This window comes from Hypanus sabinus, chromosome 24 (genome assembly GCF_030144855.1).
Source record: "Hypanus sabinus isolate sHypSab1 chromosome 24, sHypSab1.hap1, whole genome shotgun sequence".
Lineage (NCBI taxonomy): Eukaryota > Metazoa > Chordata > Chondrichthyes > Myliobatiformes > Dasyatidae > Hypanus > Hypanus sabinus.
The window spans coordinates 32,618,072-32,645,571 of record NC_082729.1 but is presented as its reverse complement, the minus strand read 5'-3'; the positions used below and the strand labels follow the sequence as shown (position 1 = coordinate 32,645,571).

General features: G+C 59.1%; 1 protein-coding gene across 1 annotated transcript in view; it reads right to left on the bottom strand.

Annotated features, from left to right (window-relative positions):
• grm6a (glutamate receptor, metabotropic 6a) overlaps nt 1-27,500 on the bottom strand; it is a 51,471-nt gene that overhangs the window by 2,192 nt on the left and 21,779 nt on the right. Inside the window, exons 7-9 of the mRNA XM_059949558.1 lie at nt 26,352-26,488; nt 13,475-14,410; nt 7,841-8,016 (exon numbers count right to left, since the gene is read on the bottom strand). Of these exons, the coding sequence (XP_059805541.1) occupies nt 7,841-8,016; nt 13,475-14,410; nt 26,352-26,488 (1,249 nt within the window). The remainder of the gene's footprint in view (nt 1-7,840; nt 8,017-13,474; nt 14,411-26,351; nt 26,489-27,500) is intronic.

Sequence of the window (27,500 nt, the reverse complement as noted above, 5' to 3'; positions counted from 1 at the left end):
GTGTCTGTGTGCATGGTGGGTGTGTGTGTGCGCGTGTGTGTCTGCGTGCACGTGTCTGTGTGTGCGTATGTGTGCGTGTGTGTGCATGGTGGGTGTGTGTCTGTGTGTGTGTGTGTCTGTGTGTGCGTGTCTTTGTGCATGGTGGATGTGTGTGTGCACGTGTCTGTGTGTCTGCGTGTGTGTGTGTGCATGCATGTGTCCGTGTGTATGGTGGGTGTGTGTTTGTGTGTCTGTGTGCATGGTGGATGTGTGCGTGCACGTGTCTGTGTGCATTGTGGGTGTGTGTGTGTGGATGCATGTGTCCGTGTGCATGGTGGGTGTGTGTGTGTGAGTGTCTGTGTGCATGGTGTGTGTGTGTGTGTCTGTGTGCATGGTGGGTGTGTGTGCGTGTGTGTCTGCGTGTGCGTGTCTGTGTGCATGGTGGGTGTGTGTGCACGTGTGTGTCTGTGTGCATGGTGTGCGCGTGTCTTTGCATGGTGGATGTGTGTGTGTGCACGTGTCTGTGTGCATTGTGGATGTGTGTGTGCATGCACGTCTCTGTACGCATGGTGGGTGTGTGTGTGTGTGTGTGTGTGTGTGTGTGTGTGTGTGTATGTGTGTGCATGCATGTGTCCGTGTGCATGGTGGGTGTGTGCATGCATGTGTCCGTGTGCATGGTGGGTGTGTGTGTGTGAGTGTCTGTGTGCATGGTGGGTGTGTCTGCGTGTGTGTGACTGTGTGCATGGTGGATGTGTGTGTGTGCGCGTGTGTGTCTGAGTGTGCGTGTCTGTGTGTGCGTATGTGTGGGTGTGTATGTGTGCGTGTGTGCATGTTGTGTGTGTGTGTTTCTGTGTGTGTGGTTGTGTGTGTGTGTGTGTGTGTGTGTGAGTGTGTCTGCATGTGGGTGTGGATGCGTGTGTGTCTGCATGAGCGTGTCTGTGTGCATTGTGGGTGTGTGTGTGCGCGTCTGTGTGTACATGTGTCTGCGTGCACGTGTGTGTGTGTGCGCACGTCTGTGTGTACATGTGTCTGCGTGCACGTGTGTGTGTGTGTGTGTGTGTCTGCCTGCAAGGTGTGTGTGTGCGTGTGTGTGTGTCTGTTTGCATGGTGGATGTGTGTGTGCCTGTGTCTGTGTGCATTGTGGGTGTGTGTGTGCATGCATGTCTCTGTGTGCATGGTGTGTGTGTGTGCGCTGAGTGTGTCTGCATGTGGGTGTGGATGCGTGTGTGTCTGTATGAGCGTGTCTGTGTGCATTGTGGGTGTGTGTGCATGTGTGTGTGATTGTCTGTGTGCATGGTGGGTGTGTGTGCGCGTCTGTGTGTACATGTGTCTGTGTGCACGTGTGTGTGTGTCTGCCTGCATGGTGTGCGTGTGTGTGTGTGCACGTGTCTGTTTGCATGGTGGATGTGTGTGTGCCTGTGTCTGTGTGCATTGTGGGTGTGTGTGTGCATGCATGTCTCTGTGTGCATGGAGGGTGTGTGTGTGTGTGTGTGTGCATGCATGTCTCTGTGTGCATGGTGTGTGTGTGTGCGCTGAGTGTCTCTGCATGTGGGTGTGGATGCGTGTGTGTCTGTATGAGCGTGTCTGTGTGCATTGTGGGTGTGTGTGCATGTGTGTGTGTGCGTGTCTGTGTGCATGGTGGGTGTGTGTGTGCGCGTCTGTGTGTACATGTGTCTGTGTGCACATGTGTGTGTGTGTGTGTGTGTGTGTGTGTGTGTGTGTGTGTGTGTGTGTGTGTGTCTGCCTGCATGGTGTGTGTGTGTGCGTGTGCGTGTGTCTGTTTGCATGGTGGATGTGTGTGTGCCTGTGTCTGTGTGCATTGTGGGTGTGTGTGTGCATGCATGTCTCTGTGTGCATGGTGGGTGTGTGTGTGTGTGTGTGTGTCTGTGTGCATGGTGGGTTTGTGTGTGCGCATGTATGAGTGTCTGCGAGTGTGTGTATGTCTGCATGTGTGTGTGTGTCTGCATGTGTGTGTGTGTGAGTCTGTGTGCATGGTGGGTGTGTGTGTGTGTGGCTGTGTGCATGGTGTGTGTGTGCGCGCGGCTGTGTGCATGGTGTGTGCATGTCTGCATGGTGTGTGTCTGCGTGTGCGTGTCAGAGTGCATGGTGGGTGTGTTTACATGTGTGTCTGTCTGTGAGTCTGTGTGTGCTTGTCTGTGTACATGGTGTGTGTCTGTGTGTGTGTATGTGTCTGTGTGTGTGTATGTGTCTGCGTGTGCGTGTCTGTGTGCATGGTGGGTGTGTGTGTGCGCGTGTGTGTCTGCGTGCACGTGTCTGTGTGTGCGTGTGTGTGCATGGTGGGTGTGTGTCTGTGTGTGTGTGTCTGTGTGTGCGTGTCTTTGTGCATGGTGGATGTGTGTGTGCACGTGTCTGTGTGTCTGCGTGTGTGTGTGTGCATGCATGTGTCCGTGTGTATGGTGGGTGTGTGTTTGTGTGTCTGTGTGCATGGTGGATGTGTGCGTGCACGTGTCTGTGTGCATTGTGGGTGTGTGTGTGTGGATGCATGTGTCCATGTGCATGGTGGGTGTGTGTGTGTGAGTGTCTGTGTGCATGGTGTGTGTGTGTGTGTCTGTGTGCATGGTGGGTGTGTGTGCGTGTGTGTCTGCGTGTGCGTGTCTGTGTGCATGGTGGGTGTGTGTGCACGTGTGTGTCTGTGTGCATGGTGTGCGCGTGTCTTTGCATGGTGGATGTGTGTGTGTGCACGTGTCTGTGTGCATTGTGGGTGTGTGTGTGCATGCACGTCTCTGTGCGCATGGTGGGTGTGTGTGTGTGTGTGTGTGTGTGTGTGTGTGTATGTGTGTGCATGCATGTGTCCGTGTGCATGGTGGGTGTGTGCATGCATGTGTCCATGTGCATGGTGGGTGTGTGTGTGTGAGTGTCTGTGTGCATGGTGGGTGTGTCTGCGTGTGTGTGACTGTGTGCATGGTGGATGTGTGTGTGTGCGCGTGTGTGTGGGTGTGTATGTGTGCGTGTGTGCATGTTGTGTATGTGTGTTTCTGTGTGTGTGGTTGTGTGTGTGTGTGTGTGTGTGTGTGTGAGTGTGTCTGCATGTGGGTGTGGATGCGTGTGTGTCTGCATGAGCGTGTCTGTGTGCATTGTGGGTGTGTGTGTGCGCGTCTGTGTGTACATGTGTCTGCGTGCACGTGTGTGTGTGTGCGCATGTCTGTGTGTACATGTGTCTGCGTGCACGTGTGTGTGTGTGTGTGTGTGTCTGCCTGCAAGGTGTGTGTGTGCGTGTGTGTGTGTCTGTTTGCATGGTGGATGTGTGTGTGCCTGTGTCTGTGTGCATTGTGGGTGTGTGTGTGCATGCATGTCTCTGTGTGCATGGTGTGTGTGTGTGCGCTGAGTGTGTCTGCATGTGGGTGTGGATGCGTGTGTGTCTGTATGAGCGTGTCTGTGTGCATTGTGGGTGTGTGTGCATGTGTGTGTGCGTGTCTGTGTGCATGGTGGGTGTGTGTGTGCGCGTCTGTGTGTACATGTGTCTGTGTGCACGTGTGTGTGTGTCTGCCTGCATGGTGTGCGTGTGTGTGTGTGCACGTGTCTGTTTGCATGGTGGATGTGTGTGTGCCTGTGTCTGTGTGCATTGTGGGTGTGTGTGTGCATGCATGTCTCTGTGTGCATGGAGGGTGTGTGTGTGTGTGCGCATGCATGTGTCCGTGTGCATGGTGTGTGTATGTGCGCGTGAGTGTGTCTGCATGTGGGTGTGGATGCGTGTGTGTCTGCATGAGCTTGTCTGTGTGCATTGTGGGTGTGTGTGCATGTGTGCATGTGTGTGTGCGTGTCTGTGTGCATGGTGTGTGTGTGTGTGCGCGTCTGTGTGTACATGTGTCTACGTGCATGTGTGTGTGTGCGTGTCTGTGTGCATGGTGGGTGTGTGCATGTCTGTGTGCATGGTGGGTGGGTGTGTACGTGTGTGAGTCTGCGTGCATGGTGGGTGTGTGTGTGCATGTGTGCATGTGTGTCTGCATGTCTGTGCATGGTTGGTGTGTGTGCGCGTGTCTGTGTGCATGGTGGGTGTGTGTGTGCGTGTGCCTGCGTGCACGTGTCTGTGTGCATGGTGTGTGTGCATGTGTCTGCATGTGCGTGTGTGTGTGTGTGTGTGTGTGTGTGTATGTGTGTCTGCGTGTGTGTGTCTGCATGCACGTGTCTGTGTGCATGGTGTGTGTGTGTGTCTCTGTGTGTGAGTCTGTGAGCCAATGGGATGGGATAGTGGGTGTAATTGAAGAGCGTTGACTCAGAGGTGGGGGGGGGTGTTTGTGTGACAGATATATCTTGTTAAATCCTGGAGTTATATGCTGTGGACCTTTTGGCCCATACTGCCCGATCCTACAAAGGCCAGCGTGCCAAACACCACCTTCACGGCCCTGTTTACCTGCACCTTCAGGGAACCATATACCCATCCCCCTGGGTCCCTCTGTTCTACGATGCTCCCCAGGGCCCCACAATTCATTGTGTGAGTCAGGCCCCGGTTTAACTTTCCCAAATACTGGATCTCATACTATTGAGAGTTAAACTGTATCTGCCATTCCTCGGCCCGCTTCCCCAGCTGATATACAGTAGGTAGGTCAGGTTCACACTCCACAGCATCCATCTCCAGTTCGATGTCACCTGCAAACTCAGTAAACGCGTCGAGTGAACCTGACAGAAAGGGTGGGGCAGGGTGAAAGGATTTCTACCACTTCCCCCTCCCCACCTCCGCTCTGAACAGCCACTCCCCCCCCCCGAGACTGGGAATTGTCCCCCGCACACCACCCTCCTCTCGTCTGCCCTGCCGAATCACTGGGATGCCGTGCCAGAGATGGGATCGTGAAGACACGGCTGCGTGGAGAGGCCAGTGATGATGTTTGCTTCAGTGCGCTCCACCTCCACTGACAGGGGCTGGCTTAACTGAGGGTCTTCCGCACTCGGGCCCGTTCAGCACGGGTGATGCTTCTGGCATGGTTGGGGTCCCGATCCAGAGACCCCCGGCTCGTTTTTTTGCTGTGGAGAGTGGCTTCCTCATTACAGCACTCATCAGAGTTTCTGTCTGGAAGTGAGTCCAAGGAAGGTGCAGTGTGAAGGCAGATACAGCAGGGGGCAATGGTGAACTCGGCTGGGACCGTTCCCCGACACCGAGCTTAGGAGGGGATCACAGAAAAGGCACAGAGGCGTAGGGAAGGGAGGGATTGATCAAGTTGGGGAGCGGTGTAACGGAGAGAGGGTCACGGGGGGGGTCACAGAAATGGAGAGGGGTGCAGGGAAGGGATGGAGACAGGGAGGGGTATAAGGGATGGAGGGCACGGAAACTGAGGGGTGTGGGGGTGGGAAAGGGGGTCACAGAAATGGGTAGGGGAGGGACGGGGTCATGGAATCTGGTAGGTGTGTAAGGAGGAAGGGGTCACAAAGACGGAGGGGTGTAGGGCAGGACGGGAGAGGCATAGGGGAGGGAGGGGGTCTTGGAATCGTGGAAGGGTATAGGAGAGGTGGGGTCACGGAATTAGGGAGGAGTGTAGGGGAAGAGGGCTCACAGAGACAGAAGGGGTGTAGGAGAGGAGGGGTCGCAGAGACAGGAGGGGTGTAAGGGAACAGGGGGTAATGAAATTGGGGAGGGGTGTAGGGTTGGGGGCACAGAGACGGGGAGTATTTTTCATACCTGTGTACGCACGCATTCCCATGCGTTCCCATCCCATCTCCCGTGAGATTCCACCCCTCTCCCCAGTCCGAGCTGGCATGGGGCGTCCACAGACAGACGCAGTCAAAGACACAATGTATTCACAGTGGACAGTACAATCTGTTTATTACTGCGTTACTCTGGCCTTCTGTTGTCCCCCCTTCCACTTTCCGATGTTCCTGGCTGGCCAGTACTCCCACTGTATACAGCTCCCGACGGGGGTATTGTGATCCCCTCACCCTCCCCCTCCCCCTTTTTCCCACTCCCCTTCCGACTGGGCGACCATGAAGAAGCAGGGATGTCGGGGACTGGGAGGGGGAAGCTTGTAGGTGGTGGTGCCCCGCCCGCTGTCCTTGGTGGGAGAAAAGGGCCGTTTTGGGGTGGAGAGGGGGGGCTGGCAGTGCCGCACGCGTTCAATAACATGGCAGCCACACTGGTGAAGGGGGAGCAGGAGTGTTTCGGGAGGTGGACAGGGTGACGATTGCGCTGGCTGCACTGTTCCTGGTGACATCGAACCTCTGGAGAGTGGTTGGAGCCAAACTCAGCCCTCAGCAAGAGGGGAGTGTCCCATCACACTCCTGACTCGTAGATGGGGGGAGAGGGTAATGTGACGGATACGGAGTGCGTGGACTAACTCCGCCCTCAGCAAGTGGGGAGTGTCCCGTCACACTCCTGACTCGTAGATGGGGAGAGGGTAATGTGACAGATGCGGAGTGCGTGGACTAACTCCGCCCTCAGCAAGTGGGGAGTGTCCCGTCACACTCCTGACTCGTAGATGGGGGGAGGGTAATGTAATGGATGTGGAGTGTGTGGACTAACTCCACCCAGACAAGTGGGGAGTGTCCCGTCACACTCCTGACTCGTAGATGGGGGGGAAGGTAATGTGACGGATGCGGAGTGCGTGGACTAACTCCACTTAGGCAAGTGGGGAGTGTCCCGTCACACTCCTGACTCGTAGATGGGGGAGGGTAATGTGACGGATGCGGAGTGCGTGGACTAACTCCACTCAGGCAAGTGGGAAGTGTCCCGTCACACTCCTGACTCGTAGATGGGGGAGGGTAATGTGACGGATGCGGAGTGCGTGGACTAACTCCACCCAGGCAAGTGGGGAGTGTCCCGTCACACTCCTGACTCGTAGATGGAGAGAGGGTAATGTGACGGATTCGGAGTGCGTGGACTAACTCCACCCAGACAAGTGGGGAGTGTCCCGTCACACTCCTGACTCGTAGATGGGGAGAGGGTAATGTGACGGATGCGGAGTGCGTGGACTAACTCCACCCAGACAAGTGGGGAGTGTCCCGTCACACTCCTGACTCGTAGATGGGGGAGAGGGTAATGTGACGGATGCGGAGTGCGTGGACTTGCTCAGGCAAGTGGGGTGAGTTGGGCGAGATACAAGAATATAAATAGGCCTTTTGGCCCATCAAGTCTTCTCCACCATTCAATTTTCTTTCTCTACCCTGTTCCACTGCACTCTCCCTGAACCCCCTCGATTTACTAATGAAGAACCCATCAGTCTCTGCTTTAAACGTGCCCAATGACTCGGCCTCAGCACAGATTCACTACCCTCTGGTTAATGAATTTCCTCCTCTCAGTTCTGAAGAGATTGCCCTTTATGTTTGAGATTGTGCCCTTCCATCGTGGACTTCCAACTCATAGAAAAGTCACCCTCCTGATTTGTGGATGGGGGGGGGGGGAGGTAATGTGGCGGATGTGGAGTGAATGGACTAACTCCACCCAGGCAAATGGGGAGCGTCCCTTCACACTCCTGAATTGTGGATTGGAGGGTAGGTAATGTGGCGGATGTGGGGTGCATGGACCAACTCCAGCCAGGCAAGTGGGGTGTGTCCTCTCACACTCCTGACTTGTAAATAGAGGGGAGCCGATGTGATAGATGTGGAGTGCATGGACTAATCACACCCGGACAAGTGGGGAGTGTCCCATCCGACTCTTGACTTATAGACAGGAGTGCCCCATCATGTCCTGGCTTGTAGATAGGGGAGGTTCATGCTGTGGACACTGTATGTGTGGACTAACTCCATCGAGGGCAACGTCTTGTCCGGCACACTCCTGAATTGTAGATGTGAGTTAAAGGTAATGTGGCGGATGCGGAGTGTATGGACTAATTCCAACCAGACGTGGGTGGGGTTGGGCGGGACCTGTCCTCAGTCGCCCCCCTTGGTGGTGTCTCCATTCTGGGAGCGCTGGGACACGCGGGAGGCGAGGCTGGCCACCGTGGCTGCTGCCTTGAAGCTCCTCTTGCGCCGCTGGACGTTCTGCTCAGGGTGGAAGGTAATGACGTAGACCTTGGGAGCGTAGAGCATGCCCAGGCAGACCGAGGCACTCAGGCTCAGCGACACCGTCAGGGTGGTGGTCTGAATGAACATCTGCAGAGCAGGAAGGACAAGAGAGCAGAGTCAAAACCCGGAGCGGGGAAAGAACAGGGACCGGAGTGGGGAGACACCAGGGACCGGAGTAGGTAGCTCCAAAACCCGGAGCGGGGAGACACCAGGGACCGGAGTGGGTAGCTCCAAAACCCGGAGCGGGGAGACACCAGGGACCGGAGTAGGTAGCTCCAAAACCCGGAGCGGGGAGAAACCAGGGACCGGAGTGGGTAGCTCCAAAACCCGGAGCGGGGAGACACCAGGGACCGGAGTGGGTAGCTCCAAAACCCGGAGAGGGGAGACACCAGGGACCGGAGTAGGTAGCTCCAAAACCCGGAGCGGGGAGAAACCAGGGACCGGAGTGGGTAGCTCCAAAACCCGGAGAGGGGAGACACCAGGGACCGGAGTGGGTAGCTCCAAAACCCGGAGCGGGGAGAAACCAGGGACCGGAGTGGGTAGCTCCAAAACCCGGAGCGGGGAGACACCAGGGACCGGAGTGGGTAGCTCCAAAACCCGGAGCGGGGAGAAACCAGGGACCGGAGTGGGTAGCTCCAAAACCCGGAGCGGGGAGAAACCAGGGACCGGAGTGGGTAGCTCCAAAACCCGGAGCCTGAACCGGTCCAGAGCCCACCTGCCCCCCACCAAAAATACACACTCATTCACCCCCTCCACTGCCCCAGCCCCTCACCCAATACCTCCTTCAACCCTCCCCAACCCTACCACCTCTTCCCTATTTCATTCCACACTTCCCTCACTCCACCCACCCCTCAATTGCTCATCCTCTCACCTCTGACCCAAACCTTCCTCCCCTCCTCCTCCATCTCCATCCCTGAAATACCTTACTCCATCCCCCCTTGAATCCATTTCTCCATCCCCTCCCCAATCCTCATCCTCAATCCCCCTCCTCCATCTCCCTCCCCAATCCTCCTCCTCTATCTCCTTCCCCGATCCCCTCCTCCATCTCCTTCCCCGATCCCCTCCTCCATCTCCTTCCACGATCCTCTTCCTCCATTTCCCTTCCGATCCCCCCTCCATCTCCCCATCCCCCTCCTCCATCTCCTTCCCCGATCCCCATCTTCCATTTCCCTTCCGATCCCCCTCCTCCATTTCCCTTCCGATTCCCCATCCTCCATCTCCCTCCCCGATCTCCCTCCTTCACCTCCCCCTCCTCCATCTCCTTCCCCCGATCTCCCTCCTCCACCTCCTTCCCCCAATCCCCCTCCTCCATCTCCCTCCCCGATCTCCCTCCTTCACCTCCCCTCCTCCATCTCCTTCCCCCGATCCCCCTCCTCCATCTCCCTCCGCGATCTCCCTCCTTCACCTCCCCCTCCACCATCTCCTTCCCCCGATCTCCCTCCTCCATCTCCTTCCCCGCTCTCCTCCATCTCCTTCCCCCGATCCCCCTCCACCATCTCCTTCCCCGATCCCCCTCCAACATCTCCCTCTCCGATCCCCATCCTCCATCTTCCTCCCCGATCTCCCTCCTTCACCTCACCCTCCTCCATCTCCTTCCCCCGATCTCCCTCCTCCATCTCCTTCCCCCGATCTCCCTCCTCCATCTCCCTCCCCGACCCCCTCCCCGATCTCCCTCCTTCACCTCCCCTCCTCCATCTCCTTCCCCCGATCTCCCTCCTCCATCTCCTTCCCCCAATCCCCCTCCTCCCTCCCGATGCCCCCTCCCCTACACTACCCGATCCCCCTCCCCTACACTACCCGATCCCCCTCCCCTACACTCCCCGATTCCCCCTTCCCTACACTACCCGATCCCCCTCCCCTACACTACCCGATCCCCCTCCCCTACACTACCCGATCCCCCCTCCCCAACACTCCCCGATCCCCCCTCCCCTACACTACCCGATCCCCCCTCCCCTACACTACCCGATCCCCCCTCCCCTACACTCCCCGATCCCCCCACCCCTACACTTCCCGATCCCCCCTCCCCTACACTCCCCGATCCCCCCCTACACTAACCGATCCCCCCTCCCCTACACTCCCCGATCCCCCCCTACACTAACCGATCCCCCCTCCCCTACACTACCCGATCCCCCTCCCCTACACTCCCCGATCCCCCTCCCCTACACAACCCGATCCCCCCTCCCCTACTCTACCCGATCCCCCTCCCCTACACTCCCCGATCCCACCACCCCTACACTCCCCGATCCCCCCTCCCCTACAATCCCCGATCCCACCACCCCTACACTCCCCGATCCCCCCTCCCCTACAATCCCCGATCCCCCCACCCCTACACTAACCGATCCCCCCTCCCCTACACTCCCCGATCCCCCCACCCCTACACTCCCCGATCCCCCCTCCCCTACAATCCCCGATCCCCCCACCCCTACACTAACCGATCCACCCTCCCCTACACTCCCCGATCCCCCCACCCCTACACTTCCCGATCCCCCCTCCCCTACACTCCCCGATCCCCCCTCCCCTACACTACCCGAGCCCCCTCCCCTACACTCCCCGATCCCTCCTCCCCTACACTCCCCGATCCCCCCACCCATACACTAACAAATCCCCCCTCCCCTACACTCCCCGATCCCCCCACCCCTACACTTCCCGATCCCCCCTCCCCTACACTCCCCGATCCCCCCCTACACTAACCAATCCCCCCTCCCCTACACTAACCAATCCCCCCTCCCCTACACTACCCGATCCCCCTCCCCTACACTCCCCGATCCCCCCCTACACTAACCGATCCCCCCTCCCCTACACTACCCGATCCCCCTCCCCTACACTCCCCGATCCCCCCTCCCCTACACAACCCGATCCCCCCTCCCCTACTCTACCCGATCCCCCTCCCCTACACTCCCCGATCCCCCCTCCCCTACACTCCCCGATCCCCCCACCCCTACACTAACCGATCCCCCCTCCCCTACACTCCCCGATCCCCCCACCCCTACACTTCCCGATCCCCCCTCCCCTACACTCCCCGATCCCCCCTCCCCTACACTCCCCGATCCCCCTCCCCTACACTACCCGATCCCCCCTCCCCTACACTACCCGATCCCCCTCCCCTACACTCCCCGATCCCCCCTCCCCTACACTACCCGATCCCCCTCCCCTACACTCCCCGATCCCCCCTCCCCTACACTCCCCGATCCCCCCACCCCTACACTAACCGATCCCCCCTCCCCTACACTCCCCGATCCCCCCACCCCTACACTTCCCGATCCCCCCTCCCCTACACTCCCCGATCCACCCTCCCCTACACTACCCGATCCCCCCTCCCCTACACTACCCGATCCCCCCTCCCCTACACTCCCCGATCCCCCCACCCCTACACTTCCCGATCCCCCCTCCCCTACACTCCCCGATCCCCCTCCCCTACACTCCCCGATCCCCCCTCCCCTACACTCCCCGATCCCCCCTCCCCTACACTCCTCGATCACCCTCCCCTACACTACCCGATCCCCCCTCCCCTACACTACCCGATCCACCTCCCCTACACTCCCCGATCCCCCCTCCCCTACACTCCCCGATCCCCCCTCCCCTACACTAACCGATCCCCCCTCCCCTACACTCCCCGATCCCCCCACCCCTACACTTCCCGATCCCCCCTCCCCTACACTCCCCGATCCCCCCCCTACACTAACCGATCCCCCCTCCCCTACACTACCCGATCCCCCTCCCCTACACTCCCCGATCCCCCCCTACACTAACCGATCCCCCCTCCCCTACACTAACCGATCCCCCCTCCCCTACACTCCCCGATCCCCCTCCCCTACACTCCCCGATCCCCCTCCCGTACACTCCCCGATCCCCCTCCCCTACACTCCCCGATCCCCCCTCCCCTACTCTACCCGATCCCCCTCCCCTACACTCCCCGATCCCCCCTCCCCTACTCTACCCGATCCCCCTCCCCTACACTCCCCGATCCCCCCTCCCCTACACTCCCCGATCCCCCCACCCCTACACTAACCGATCCCCCCTCCCCTACACTCCCCGATCCCCCCACCCCTACACTTCCCGATCCCCCCTCCCCTACACTCCCCGATCCCCCCTCCCCTACACTCCCCGATCCCCCTCCCCTACACTACCCGATCCCCCCTCCCCTACACTCCCCGATCCACCTCCCCTACACTCCCCGATCCCCTCTCCCCTACACTCCCTGATCCCCCCTCCCCTACACTCCCCGATCCCCCTCCCCTACACTCCCCGATCCCTCCTCCCCTACACTCCCCGATCCCCCCTCCCCTACACTCCCCGATCCCCCCTCCCCTACACTACCCGATCCCCCCTCCCCTACACTCCCCGATCCCCCCTGCCCTACACTCCCCGATCCCCCTGCCCTACACACCCCGATCCCTCCTCCCCTACACTCCCCGATCCCCCTCCCCTACACTACCCTGATCCCCCCACCCCTACACTCCCCGATCCCCCCTCCCCTACACTCCCCGATTCCCCCTCCCCTACACTCCCCGATCCCCCTCCCCTACACTCCCCGATCCCCCCTCCCCTACACTCCCCGATCCCCCCTCCCCTACACTCCCCGATCCCCCTCCCCTACACTCCCCGATCCCCCCTCCCCTACACTCCCCGATCCCCCCACCCCTACACTACCCTGATCCCCCCTCCCCTACACTCCCCGATTCCCCCTCCCCTACACTCCCCGATCCCCCTCCCCTACACTCCCCGATCCCCCCTCCCCTACACTCCCCGATCCCCCCTCCCCTACACTCCCCGATCCCCCCTCCCCTACACTCCCCGATTCCCCCTCCCCTACACTCCCCGATCCCCCTCCCCTACACTCCCCGATCCCCCTCCCCTACACTCCCCGATCCCCCTCTCCTACACTCCCCGATCCCCCCTGCCCTACACTCCCCGATCCCCCCTCCCCTACACTCCCCGATCCCCCCTCCCCTACACTCCCCGATCCCCCTCCCCTACACTCCCCGATCCCCCTGCCCTACACTCCCCGATCCCCCTCTCCTACACTCCCCGATCCCCCCTGCCCTACACTCCCCGATCCCCCCTCCCCTACACTCCCCGATCCCCCCTCCCCTACACTCCCCGATCCCCCTGCCCTACACTCCCCGATCCCCCTCTCCTACACTCCCCGATCCCCCCTGCCCTACACTCCCCGATCCCCCCTCCCCTACACTCCCCGATCCCCCTGCCCTACACTCCCCGATCCCCCTCTCCTACACTCCCCGATCCCCCCTGCCCTACACTCCCCGATCCCCCCTCCCCTACACTCCCCGATCCCCCCTCCCCTACACTCCCCGATCCCCCTGCCCTACACTCCCCGATCCCCCCTCCCCTACACTCCCCGATCCCCCCTCCCCTACACTCCCCGATCCCCCCTCTCCTACACTCCCCGATCCCCCCTGCCCTACACTCCCCGATCCCCCCTCCCCTACACTCCCCGATCCCCCCTCCCCTACACTCCCCGATCCCCCTGCCCTACACTCCCCGATCCCCCCTCCCCATCCCCTCCGCCTCTCGCTGCACTCACCTTGTCGGCAGACTGCGCGGTGCCGAAGAATATGGGCACGAAGGCGAGCCACACCACACACGTGGTGTACATGGTGAAGCCGATCGGCTTGGCCTCGTTGAAGGACGACGGCACCCGGCGGCTCTTCACCGCGTACACGGTGCAGGTCAGCATCAGCGCCAGACTGTAGGCCAGGCAGCCGGCCACCGCCACCTCGGACATGTCGCAGCGCAGCAGGCCGCGGGCCAGCTCCGGCTCGGCCGCCCGGCCCTCCGCGTAGTCGACGGCGGCCCGCGGCGGCTGCACGGCCAGCCAGATGCAGGAGCCGAGCAGCTGCGGCGAGGCCAGGGCCGCCGTGATGGCCAGCTGCGACGAGGGGCTGATGAACGGCGGCGGGGTCACCGAGCGCTTGCCCTGCTCGAAGATGCGGTAGATGCGGTTGGTCTTGGTCAGCAGAGCCGCGTAGGTCAGGCTGGTGCCGAGGCCGAGGAGCAGGCGGCGCAGGGCGCAGACGGCGGTGCTGGGCTCGGCCAGCAGCGGGAAGGTGGTGCCGTACACCAGCGAGAGCCCGGTCAGCAGGACGTAGCTGAGCTCCCGGCCCGAGGCGCGCACGATCGGCGTGTCGTGGTACCGGACGAAGGTGCCCACCGTGAACAGGGTGGCGCCGATGCCGGCCAGCGCCAGGGAGAGCGGCGTGGCGGCCCAGGCCGAGCCCCACTCCAGCCTCACCACCGGGGTGGGCACGCAGCCGGTGCGGTTGGCGTTGGGCCGCTGCTCCAGCGGGCACACCTGGCACTCGGTCTCGCTCAGCTGGTAGCGGTAGCCGTCGCAAGGCTCGCAGTGCCAGCAGCACGGCACGCCCTTCACCATCTTCTTGGCTTCGCCCAGGCGGCAGGGCAGGCTGCAGACCGACGGCGGGATGTCCTGTGTACCGCCCGCCCACCGCATCTCCTCCACCTGAGGGAAAGAGCGGAGAGACAGAGAGAGAGAGGGGGGGTGTCACCTACCGTCCCGTCACACACTCCCGGGGTCAGACACAGAGTGAAGCTCCCTCCACACCGTCCCGTCACACACTCCCGGGGTCAGACACAGAGTGAAACTCCCTCCACACCGTCCCATCACACACTCCTGGGGTCAGACACAGAGTGAAGCTCCCTCCACACTGTCCCATCACTCACTCCCGGGGTCAGACACAGAGTGAAGCTCCCTCCACACCGTCTCATCACACACTCCCGGGGTCAGACACAGAGTGAAGCTCCCTCCTCACCGTCCCATCACACACTCCCGGATCAGACACAGAGTGAAGCTCCCTCCACCGTCCCATCACACACTCCCGGGATCAGACACAGAGTGAATCTCCCTCCACACCGTCCCATCACACACTCCCGGGGTCAGACACAGAGTGAATCTCCCTCCACACCGTCCCATCACACACTCCCGGGATCAGACACAGAGTGAATCTCCCTCCACACCGTCCCATCACACACTCCCGGGGTCAGACACAGAGTGAAACTCCCTCCACACCGTCCCATCACACACTCCCGGGGTCAGACACAGAGTGAATCTCCCTCCACACCGTCCCATCACACACTCCCGGGGTCAGACACAGAGTGAAACTCCCTCCACACCGTCCCATCACACACTCCCGGGGTCAGACACAGAGTGAATCTCCCTCCACACCGTCCCATCACACACTCCCGGGGTCAGACACAGAGTGAAACTCCCTCCACACCGTCCCATCACACACTCCCGGGGTCAGACACAGAGTGAAGCTCCCTCCACTCCGTCCCATCACACACTCCCGGGGTCAGACACAGAGTGAAGCTCCCTCCACACCGTCCCATCACACACTCCCGGGGTCAGACACAGAGTGAATCTCCCTCCACACCGTCCCATCACACACTCCCGGGATCAGACACAGAGTGAATCTCCCTCCACACCGTCCCATCACACACTCCCGGGGTCAGACACAGAGTGAAACTCCCTCCACACCGTCCCATCACACACTCCCGGGGTCAGACACAGAGTGAATCTCCCTCCACACCGTCCCATCACACACTCCCGGGGTCAGACACAGAGTGAAACTCCCTCCACACCGTCCCATCACACACTCCCGGGGTCAGACACAGAGTGAATCTCCCTCCACACCGTCCCATCACACACTCCCGGGGTCAGACACAGAGTGAAACTCCCTCCACACCGTCCCATCACACACTCCCGGGGTCAGACACAGAGTGAAGCTCCCTCCACTCCGTCCCATCACACACTCCCGGGGTCAGACACAGAGTGAAGCTCCCTCCACACTGTCCCATCACACACTCCCGGGGTCAGATACAGAGTGAAGCTCCCTCCACTCCGTCCCATCACACACTCCCGGGGTCAGATACAGAGTGAAGCTCCCTCCACACTGTCCCATCACACACTCCCAGGGTCAGACACAGAGTGAAGCTCCCTCCACACTGTCCCATCACACACTCCCAGGGTCAGACACAGAGTGAAGCTCCCTCCACACTGTCCCATCACACACTCCCAGGGTCAGACACAGAGTGAAGCTCCCTCCACACGGTCCCATCACACTCTCCCAGGGTCAGACACAGAGTGGAGCTGTTCTGATTGCGCTGGGAGAAATCGGGGAAAAACTACTTTATGAAGGTCTTGAATTGCTTGAAAATTGGTTTCCAACATCCCTTGAACTTCTAAGTGAGCGGCTGGTTTAGAGTGGAAGCTTCATTTGGAGTTTTTCTGCCAGTTTGGACAGGGTTCGTTGACGGCTTCGAACTGCGTAGCACTCTGCTGTGGCCGCTGGCGACTCGCCGGGAAGCAGGTTCGCTCCCAAAACCGGAGGCAAACGATGTTGTTTGTCCCCCACTGACATCGGGGCAACCTCCTTCCATCTCTATCGTCGGGATTCTCGTTCGCTGTTGGAGCCGAACCGTCGTTTGAGACGTCTCGACCTCTCACGGCCTGGAAGTTCGGCGGGACTAACGGAGCCTTTCCTGGCGTTGGAATCTCTGGCACGGAGCCAGCAAGGTACCGTCGAGTACAAACTTTTCCTGCCAGTGACTCAACTCACTCCAGGACTTTCTAACCAGCACCACCGTATCATTCTCGGTTCGGACACAGAAGTAACATGCCGGACCGGTCTGCCGGGAGTCGCGGGCCTTCGGGGAGTTATGCAAAGACGGCTGCCTCTCCGGCCTCGGACAACGCCCTGTTTCGGATAGTGAAAGTTGAACGCGGGGTGCAATGTATTTTGCGAACTGGAACTACGCTGGAAAAGTGCGCGGAGGCCATGGAGGACTTGTTGGGGAGAGATGGTGTTTTGGCCACTGAGAAGGAGTTCGGGAAGGCGGTGTTTTACCTGAGGAATGATGAGTTGGTGCATCGGGCCCTCAGTAGAGGGATCACGGTGGAGAACATCTTTTTACAGATGGAGCTAGTGACAGCTCCCACACAACGCATCGTCCTCGGTCCTTTCATCCCCAACGAGGACCTGCTTCCCACATTGGCCCGCTTGGGGCAAGTACGGTCAGAGATAACTGCCATCAGGCACAAATTTAAGAGACGCACCCTCCGTACCGTAATCTCTTTCCGGCAACAGGTATTCATGAAACTGGAAAGGGAGGATGAAGTTGAGGGCCGGTTCACTGTCCGGCACGAGGGGGTAGATTATCAGGTGTATTGGAGCTCTGAGCGCCCACGGTGCCAAGCGTGCGGGGAGGTGGGGCACTTTCGGAGGGACTGTCCTAGCACCCGAAAACCCAGGGAGTCCACTTCGGGAACCAGTGCCCCAGCTACCTCTGCCCCTGATCCCATCCCTGCTCCAACACCTGTGCCGACCCCTGCTCCTGCTCCTGCCCCTGACCCTGTCTCTAACCCTGCCCCTATTCCTACGTCTGCTCCTACCCCTGTGGTTCAGGCGGGTGATCCTGGGGCTACGTGTGGGGAGGTTCAGGCGAGGGACGGGGTGGAGTCCGGGCAGGGCAAGAAAGCGAGGAAGAAGTCGAAACACGTGAAGAAGTCGACCCCCGAGACCGCAGAGCTCACGTCCATTTGCCCTGAGGTGGAGAGGGAGGCTCGGGGAAGCGTACGGTTAGACGGGGCGATAGGAGCGGAGAGTACCGCGCTGTCGGTGAATTCCGCACCTGTGTGCTCCTCCGGCTTGAAAAGGAGATGGGATTGTTCCCCCAAGAGGGCAGAGAATTTAGATGAGGGGGAGTCCCAGAAAGGGGTGGGGATCCGGGTGGGAGTTGTGTCTAACCCTGAATCCCCAGATGTAGACACCAGTCCTGGGGTGGGTGGTGTGGTTGTGCATGAAGCTAGTGCTGGGCCTGTTTGCACGCCTAAAACAGACCTGGAGCCCTCCACCCAGGACTTAGCAGTCAGCGCCTCCCTGGAGGCAAATGTATTAAGTAGTACAGGTGGAGAGGAGACCAGGCTCTCTCACAGTCAGCATCCGGCTGCCAGTGAATCCATTGGGCCAGAGCTGCTGGGGTCCCCTTCATGCCTGTCTCCTGGGGAGGGTGATGTACCCTGCATGCCGACCCCATCAACTAATGGCCTGCAGGGAGTCCCTTGGGATTTTCCCTCCATCGTCGCAACTGTGGGTAAGACTGCTGCGACGGTGGAGCGGGAAGGTATAGGGGAGGTACCCACTGTGCAGTGTAGGTTACAGGGGCAGCCACCTTATACACCACCTGAGGAGGACGGTGGGGGATCTGTCTGCAGTGAGGGGTTGGAGGGGGATTCACTTGACAGCGAGACAATGGACATCCTCACCCCTCCAGAGAAGTCCCCATTGATACTTGTGGAGGAGATCAGAGAGTTTATTCACTCCTCTGTGGGTGCAAAGCATCGGCCTAAACTAGCCTCGCTTCGCTGGCCTAGCATGCCGAGGCTGGTGAAGTCCCTGAGGGTCATCCTCAGACGGAAGGGGAAGGGGAAGAGGAATGCTGTGTCAGGGAATGGCAGGCAGCAGCTGAAATCCTTCCTGGATGACCTGGTGCGGGACATCAGGATGAAAAGCAGCCTCGCTCCTTCGGGAGATGGTGGGTCACAGGGTAGCGATGGTAGCAGTCGGGCCCGGAAAGCAAAGGATATTCTCGGTTTTCTTCGGGAGAGTGCGGCTGAGGGCGCCATCGCTCTCAGTGGGAAGGGGACTGGGGCTGAGGCCTAGTGTGCTCCCGACTTGAAGCTTACCATAGCTAGTCTCAATGTAAACGGTAGCAGGGGCTCTCTCCGCAGGTATAACAGTCTCTCAGTCCTCAGGGACGGGAGATACGCGGTGAGTTTCCTGCAGGAAACCCATACCACCCCGGGGGACGAGTCCGCTTGGCTCCTGGAGTGGCAGGGCGGGGTCTACATGAGTCACCTTAGCTCCAACTCTAGCGGGGTGGCGATCCTGTTAGCCCCAACCTTCCGGCCAGAAATCGTAGGAGTCCAAGATGTTGTGCCCGGCCGTCTGCTCCACCTGGCTGTGCGCCTGGATGGAGTACCGTTACATTTTATCAACGTGTACGCTCCGAGGCGCGGGGTGATGCAGACGCGCCTATTCTGTCAGCTGTCCACCTTGCTGAGTGCCATCGACCCGGGGGACTGCGTCGTCCTCGGGGGAGACTTCAACTGTACCCTCGAGGTGGAGGACCGCTCGGGCCTCCAACGCGACCCAGCATCGGCGAAAAAGTTAAAGGAGCTTGTCGGCTCCTTTGACTTGGTGGACAGCTGGCGGAATCTTCACCCTGACTCTAGCGCCTTCTCCAGAAGATCTAGAGAGGGGGGTTCCCGGATAGACCGCCTGTATATCTCTCGGGCTTATGTCTCCAGCGTGTCGGCTTCCTCCATGCGGCCGGTGTCGTGCTCGGATCATCACCTTGTGTGGATGGAATTTACTCCTCTGCACCCTCGGGTGGGATCCGGGTATTGGCACTTTAACAACCGGCTGCTGGAGGACAGCCGATTCCGGGATTCATTCCGAGCGTTCTGGGCCACCTGGAGAGGGAGACGGAGAGAGTTTGGCTCCCTACGGCTGTGGTGGGATGTGGGCAAGGCCCACATCCGGTTTTTATGTCGGGAGTACACTAGGGGGTCGACGAAGAGGCGGGGGTCTGAGATTGAGCTGCTTGAGAGAGCGTTGCTTGACCTGGAGTCCCGTCTTGGTTCGACCGGTGGAGACCATCAAACGTGGCAGGAATACCAGGAGAAGAAGGACGCACTCAGGAATCTGCAGCTTCAGCAGTCCCGAGGTGCGTATGTGAGGTCGCGGATCCAAATGCTGCAAGATTTGGACCGCGGCTCACCCTTCTTCTACTCGTTGGAGAAGTGGCGGGGAGTTCAAAAGCAGCTGGTGGAGCTACTGGCTGCTGATGGCTCCTCCATCACGGATCCTGACGAAATTATCGAAGAAGTCCGCACTTTCTATCGGTCCTTACTCTCACCGGATCCGTCAAATGCGGGGGCGTGCAGTGAGGTCTGGGAAGATTTGCCAAAGGTCAGCCCTGATGACGCAGCGCGTCTGGACGCCTCCCTGACTGGGGAGGAGCTGTCTGCTGCCCTTCGGCAACTCCGGAGGGGTAAGTCCCCTGGCTTAGATGGTCTGAGTGTGGAGTTTTATCAGGCTTTTTGGGATGTCCTGGGGGTCGATTACAGCCTTGTTCTAGGGGAGAGCCTAGCCACCGGGGAATTGCCCCTCTCATGGCGGAGAGCTGTCGTGGTCCTGCTGCCCAAGAAGGGAGACCTTCGCCTGCTAACGAACTGGCGCCCGATCTCCCTCTTGTGCACGGACTACAAGATCTTCGCCCGGGCAATGGCCAACCGTCTTGGTACAGTACTGAGACAGGTGATTCATCCTGACCAATCTTACACAGTCCCGGGCCGCTCCATCCAGGACAATGTCCACCTAGTACGGGACCTGATCCACCTGCACCAGGAGACTGGGACCCCGGCAGTGTTTCTTTCTCTTGACCAGGAGAAGGCGTTTGACCGGGTAGACCACAGTTTCCTGGTGGGCACTCTGCAGGCCTTTGGGCTCGGACCACACTTTGTGGCCCGAGTTCGGCTCCTCTACTCTGCCGCAGAGTGCCTTGTTAAGGTCAATGGATCACTGGCAGCACCCATTCCCTTCAGGAGAGGAGTACGTCAGGGATGCCCCATGTCCGGTCAATTGTATGCGATCTGTGTCGAGCCATTCCTGAGCCTCCTACGGCGAAGACTGACAGGTCTGGTTCTGCGTGAACCGGACATGGAGGTCGTCCTCTCGGCCTACGCCGATGATGTACTCCTCATGATGACAGATCCCAATGACCTGCGGAAGATGCGCGAGTGCCAAGACGTTTTCTCGGCGGCATCCTCCGCCAGGATCAACAGGGCGAAATGTTCCGGACTCTTAGTGGGTCAGTGGCAGGTGGACTCCCTGCCGGAGGAGATGAGAGCTTTTGAGTGGAGTACTCGGCGTCTCCTCTATCGGAGTCTACCTGAGTCCTTCTGGGGAGACCTGGCTGGCGAACTGGCAGGACCTGGAGATGAAAGTCATGGCCCGGCTGGGGCGCTGGTCAGGCCTTCTCAGGGTGCTTTCCTATCGAGGCAGGGTGGTGGTCATAAACCAGCTGGTGGCCTCCATGTTGTGGTATCGGATGGTCACCTTGGTCCCTCCTGCCCCGTTTGTTGCAAGACTGCAGAGGAAATTAGTGGACTTCTTCTGGGGCAACAGGAAACACTGGGTCTCTGCAGCGGTCTTGAGTCTCCCAGTGGGAGAGGGCGGACAGTCGCTGGTGTGCGTCCGAACGCAGCTGGCGGCTCTCCGCCTCAGGACTCTGCAGAGATTCCTGTACGCCGAGCACCCTCCCAGGTGGCACGTGCTGGCGACTTTCTTCCTCCGGAGGGGCTGCTGTCTTCATGAAGACATGCGGCTACCACCGGCGGGTGTCAGCCGTACTGCTTTGCGGAGTCTGCCCGGCTTCTATCAGGACCTACTGAGAGTCTGGAACATGGTCGCCTCAGGCCGGGAATCCCCTCCTCAGGCGGAGGGCGGGGTCCTGGCCGGCCCTTGCCCTACCTCAGTGGCTGTCGGTGCGGCTCAGTTGTGTGGACCGACTCAGGCCGAGCTGCTGGTGGGGCCCAGACCCCGCAATCTTCTCCGGGAGCCGTGTCCACACAACCTGAGCCGTCTCTCATCGATACCCACAGTCCCATTCAGGGATGCAAGTAGGAGGTATCTGTATGGGCTGCTGCTCCACACCCTCCACTTCCTTGCCCTTGTACACCGTCCCGACCCGCCATGGCGGTCGGTCCTTCCACCCAGAGGTGAGGAGGGTCCCCACTGGAAGTCCCTTTACGCCGGGGTTCTTCCCAAGCACCTGGGGGATCTCGGCTGGAGGGTACTGCATAGGGCAGTGCCCTGCAATAAGTTCTTCAGTTTGTACATGGATCTCCCACCCGCATGCCACTTCTGCGGCTGGAGGAGACTGTGTACCACATGTACATGGAGTGTGTGAGGCTGCAGCCTCTTTTTGCGTATTTGCGTGGGCTGCGTCTCGCCTTCTGGCTGCATTTTAGTCCCACCCTGTTTATATATGGTCATCCAGTAAGGAAGGGGGCATGGAGGGATGAGGATACCCTAGTCAACTTGCTCCTGGGGCTGGCGAAATCCGCCATCCGTGGGTCTTGGAAACGGGTGGCGGGAGGATCTCCCCGGGCAGACTGCCTGGCAATGTTTAGGGGGTATGTTTGTGCCCGGGTAACTATTGAAAAAGAACACGCGCAGTCCACAGCGGCCTTGGAGGAGTTTCGAGACCGTTGGGCTCCGCGGGGTGTAAATGCCATCGTAGATAGGGATGGCAACATTCTGGTGTAATGTCTACTGTCTATTTGTAGTGCAGTAATTGTGTTTGCCACTGTTTTGTATATATTGTATAGCACCAAAATTTGTAATAAAGGATTTTGTAATAAAAAAAAAGGGTCAGACACAGAGTGAAGCTCCCTCCACACCATCCCATCACACACTCCCGGGGTCAGACACAGAGTGAAGCTCCCTCCACACCATCCCATCACACACTCCCGGGGTCAGACACAGAGTGAAACTCCCTCCACACCGTCCCATCACACACTCCCGGGGTCAGACACAGAATTAAGCTCCCTCCACACCGTCCCATCACACACTCCCGGGGTCAGACACAGAGTGAAGCTCCCTCCACACCGTCCCATCACACACTCCCGGGGTCAGACACAGAGTGAAGCTCCCTCCACACCGTCCCATCACACACTCCCGGGGTCAGACACAGAGTGAAGCTCCCTCCACACCATCCCACCACACACTCCCGGGGTCAGACACAGAGTGAAGCTCCCTCCACACCATCCCATCACAGACTCCCAGGGTCAGACACAGAGTGAAGCTCCCTCCACACCATCCCATCACACACTCCCGGGGTCAGACACAGAGTGAAGCTCCCTCCACACCATCCCATCACACACTCCCGGGGTCAGACACAGAGTGAAGCTCCCTCCACACCATCCCATCACACACTCCCGGGGTCAGACACAGAGTGAAGCTCCCTCCACACCGTCCCATCACACACTCCCGGGGTCAGACACAGAGTGAAGCTCCCTCCACACCGTCCCATCACACACTCCCGGGGTCAGACACAGAGTGAAGCTCCCTCCACACCGTCCCGTCACACACTCCCGGGGTCAGACACAGAGTGAAGCTCCCTCCACACCGTCCCATCACACACTCCCGGGGTCAGACACAGAGTGAAGCTCCCTCCACACCGTCCCATCACACACTCCCGGGGTCAGACACAGTGAAGCTCCCTCCACACCGTCCCACCACACACTCCCGGGGTCAGACACAGAGTGAAGCTCCCTCCACACCATCCCATCACAGACTCCCGGGGTCAGACACAGTGAAGCTCCCTCCACACCATCCCATCACACACTCCCAGGGTCAGACACAGAGTGAAGCTCCCTCCACACCATCCCATCACACACTCCCGGGGTCAGACACAGAGTGAAGCTCCCTCCACACCATCCCATCACACACTCCCGGGGTCAGACACAGAGTGAAGCTCCCTCCACACCATCCCACCACACACTCCCGGGGTCAGACACAGAGTGAAGCTCCCTCCACACCATCCCATCACAGACTCCCAGGGTCAGACACAGAGTGAAGCTCCCTCCACACCATCCCATCACACACTCCCGGGGTCAGACACAGAGTGAAGCTCCCTCCACACCATCCCATCACACACTCCCGGGGTCAGACACAGAGTGAAGCTCCCTCCACACCTTCCCATCACACACTCCCGGGGTCAGACACAGAGTGAAGCTCCCTCCACACCATCCCATCACACACTCCCGGGGTCAGACACAGAGTGAAGCTCCCTCCACACCATCCCATCACACACTCCCAGGGTCAGACACAGAGTGAAGCTCCCTCCACACCATCCCATCACACACTCCCGGGGTCAGACACAGAGTGAAACTCCCTCCACACTGTCCCATCACACACTCCCGGAGTCAGACACAGTGAAGCTCCCTCCACACTGTCCCATCACACACTCCCGGAGTCAGACACAGTGAAGCTCCCTCCACACTGTCCCATCACACACTGCCGGGGTCAGACACAGAGTGAAGCTCCCTCCACACTGTCCCATCACACACTCCCGGAGTCAGACACAGTGAATCTCCCTCCACACTGTCCCATCACACACTCCCGGAGTCAGACACAGTGAAGTTCTCTCTCTGAATACCGGGTGACAGACTCTGAGGCCAGTTAGCACCAGATTGTGGTCAGAATGAACAGCTTGTGAATTCACATTAGAAGCATCGGCCCTCCTGCAAACCCAGACGCACATCAATTTAATTGCATTGTTAGCAAACCACTTAACAAGCGGAGCGGAGCCGCTCTAATTTGTTAATGGATCTGGGGGGTTGGGTGTTTGCAGTGCCAGCGATTAATCCCAAATCGCTGCTTGCTAAATCTCCCTGCCCATTAAATCGGTTCTTGCTAAATCTGTGTTAATTCCCGAGTTTTAAATGCAGAGGCGCTCTGCGCTCCCGGAGGACTGTTCAACCTTGGTTGGTTTCATTTTCCCTCTGCCCGCAGCCCAGTTTTCTAAAGCTTTAATCCGTTAACTCTTTCCGGGCTGCTTCGGAGGCGGTACCTCGAGGAGCGGGTGGGAGTGTGCGGAAGCCCATCCCAGTGAAGCCCCACGGGTGTGTGGCTGGGGTCCCGGCTCCGCGACCCGACTGCTCTATTCCGGCCCAAAGGGGCGGGGGAACCCAGCTGGGTCGACCCGTCCTTCACGGTGCAAGGCACCCGGGTTCAATTCCTGCCGCCGCCCGCTCTTCCCGGGACCGCGCCGTTTTCATCCCAGGTTTCAAAGACCTGGCGGGGTGGGCAGGTTTATTGGCCGTTGGAGATTATACCGTGATTAGAGCCGATTTCGCGCTGTGCCTCAGTGAACAGATATTCTCTCTCATCCGGGCGGCACTGTATCTGGAGAGGCCGGGAAGTCGCAGAATTGAACAGCACCCTAATGCATGCTGACCGAAATTCCCACCCACGCCAGTAACTTTGGCCCACATCCCCCTTAACTAGGAGTCCCCAACCTTTTTTTTAATGCCGTAGACCCTTGCCGTTAACCGAGAGAGAGGAACGTGGGCCCCAGGCTGTAACCCTGGTCTGAACCTTTGGTGTCCGAGTGTTCTTTAAGCGTTGTTCATGTGCCTACCTCAGCCACTTCCTCCGGCAGCTCCTTCCATAAGTTAGAAAATTTGCCCCTCAGGTTGCTATTAAACCTCCCCCTCTCACTTCGACCTGTGCCCTCTGGTTCGGTGTTCCCAATCCTGGGGGAAAAGGACTGCGTGCATTCACCCAATCTGTGCCCCCCATGGTCTTATACCCCTCTATAGGGTCACCCCTCCTTCGATCCAAGGAATAAAGTCCCAGCCTGCCGTCGGAGGGGGTTCAGAGAAGATTCATGAGAATTATTCCAGGAATGAAAGGGTTAATGTATGAGGCAGCTCTTGGGCTGTATTCCCCGGAGTTCAGGAGAATAAAGGGGAGGATCTCATAGAAACATTCCAAATGTTAAAAGGCCTGAATAGATTTGATATGGCAAAGTTATTTCCCATGGTAGGGGAGTCTAGGACAAGAGGGCATGACCTCAGAATTGAAGGTCGTCCATTTAGAAATGAGATGCGGAGAAATTACCTCAGTCACCGGCTGGTAAATCTGTGGAATCTGTTGCCACGAGCGGCTGTGGAGGCCGGGTCATTGGGTGTATTCAAGGCAGAGATAGGTAGGTTCTTGATTAGCCAGGGCATCAAAGGGTACGGGGTGAAAGCAGGGGAGTGGGGATGACAGGAAGAATTGGATCAGCCCATGATTGAATGGCGGAGCAGACTCGATGGGCCGAATGGCCTACTTATGCTCCTATATCTTCTGGTCTCTGCCGGTAATTCAGTCCGGGCGGTATCCTGGTAAATCTCCGAGCACTCTTTCCAGTTTAACAGGAGAGCAGCAGGGAGTGCCGGTCGTGGTGCTCTGTCAATGGGGTGAGGGTTTGGCAAGCTCCAGAGGCTGGGACCGAAACCGGGACTCTGGAGACGGCAAGGAAGCTGATCTACCCAGCGGTGACGGGGGGAGGAGTCATCGGTCAGTGGTTAAATACTCAGGGGTGGGATAGAGGCTGAGTATGATTGGTCCTTGTCTCTCCCCACCCCTTGGCAAGACTATGAAAGTGGGGGGGGGGAAGCTATTTCTTGGACGCCTCATTATAGCAAGATCCCACGAATGGCTCTGGACAATTCTCCCTCACCCAGCACGGCACTGCCTCCCCCCTGTCCGTCCCGCGGCGCAGCGCTCCCCCCCCCCCCCAGCGCGCCGCGTGCCGCCCCTCACGTTCATCCACAGCTGGTCGGTCCACTGGCCCACCACTTGGTAACCGGGGCTGCTGGTGTTCAGCTGGTACTGGAAGATGTGGTAGCGGCCTGGCGCGTCCCCGTTCTCGTTGAACATCACCAGGGTCCCAGCGCTGCCTGCGGGTCAGACACGGCGGTCAGCAGCTTTCCAGAACCTTCCCCCACCCCCACCCCCATCGTCTGAGAGAGATGTAGACCCGCGCCGCCCCACAGGGTGGTGGGAGGGGTCAGTGCAAGTTGGACACCACTCGCTGGAGATAGAGTACGGGGTGAAAGCAGGGGAGTGGGGATGACTGGAAGAATTGGATCAGCCCGTGATTGAATGGCGGAGCAGACTCGATGGGCCGAATGGCCTACTCCTCCACCTATAGCTTATGGTCTCTGCCCGTAATTCAGTCCTGGCAGAATCCATAAATCTCTGAGCACTCTTTCCAGTTTTACGGGGGAGCACCGGGAGGGTGTGTGGATTTGGGAGGGAGTGACAGACGTGGTGTGGGGTGAGGAGGGAAGTGGAGAGAGCTGGCAATGGGTAATAATTCAATGCTGCCTGTCTGTTCTAACAGTCCACAGAGATGAGCACGCACGCGCATTCCGAGACAAAAACACACAGTAGACACACAGTAGAGCACACACACACACATGCACGTGCACACACACACACACACACACACACACACACACACGTGCGCGCGCACACACACACACACATTCTTCCTCTTCGGTTGTCCATCAGAATCCGATGACGACGTCCACTCCTTTAACGGTGAGAGCTTTGATGACTGTCCAGGCCTATCCTGGACCCACAAGCTCTATTGCAGGTGGGGCGCGTATATGTGGTGGTGGTAACCGTAGCTGCATTTCTCCTGGCTCTCTTCTGCTGTCTTCTGGTTGTTCTTTCCACCTCCAGAAGACGAACCCCGTCCCTACACAGCTGTCGCCAAGTGTTACGGTCGGCAGCAACATCCTCCAGGTCCTCGGGTCTGATCTTGCACTTCCTTAAAGCATTGTTCATCTGATCCTTATAGCACTTCTTCAGCCCTCCAACTGAGCGTCAACCATGATGTGGCTGGCTGTATAACACTCTGCGGGGTAGCCGACATGGGGGCATCCTTATCACGTGACCCAGCCA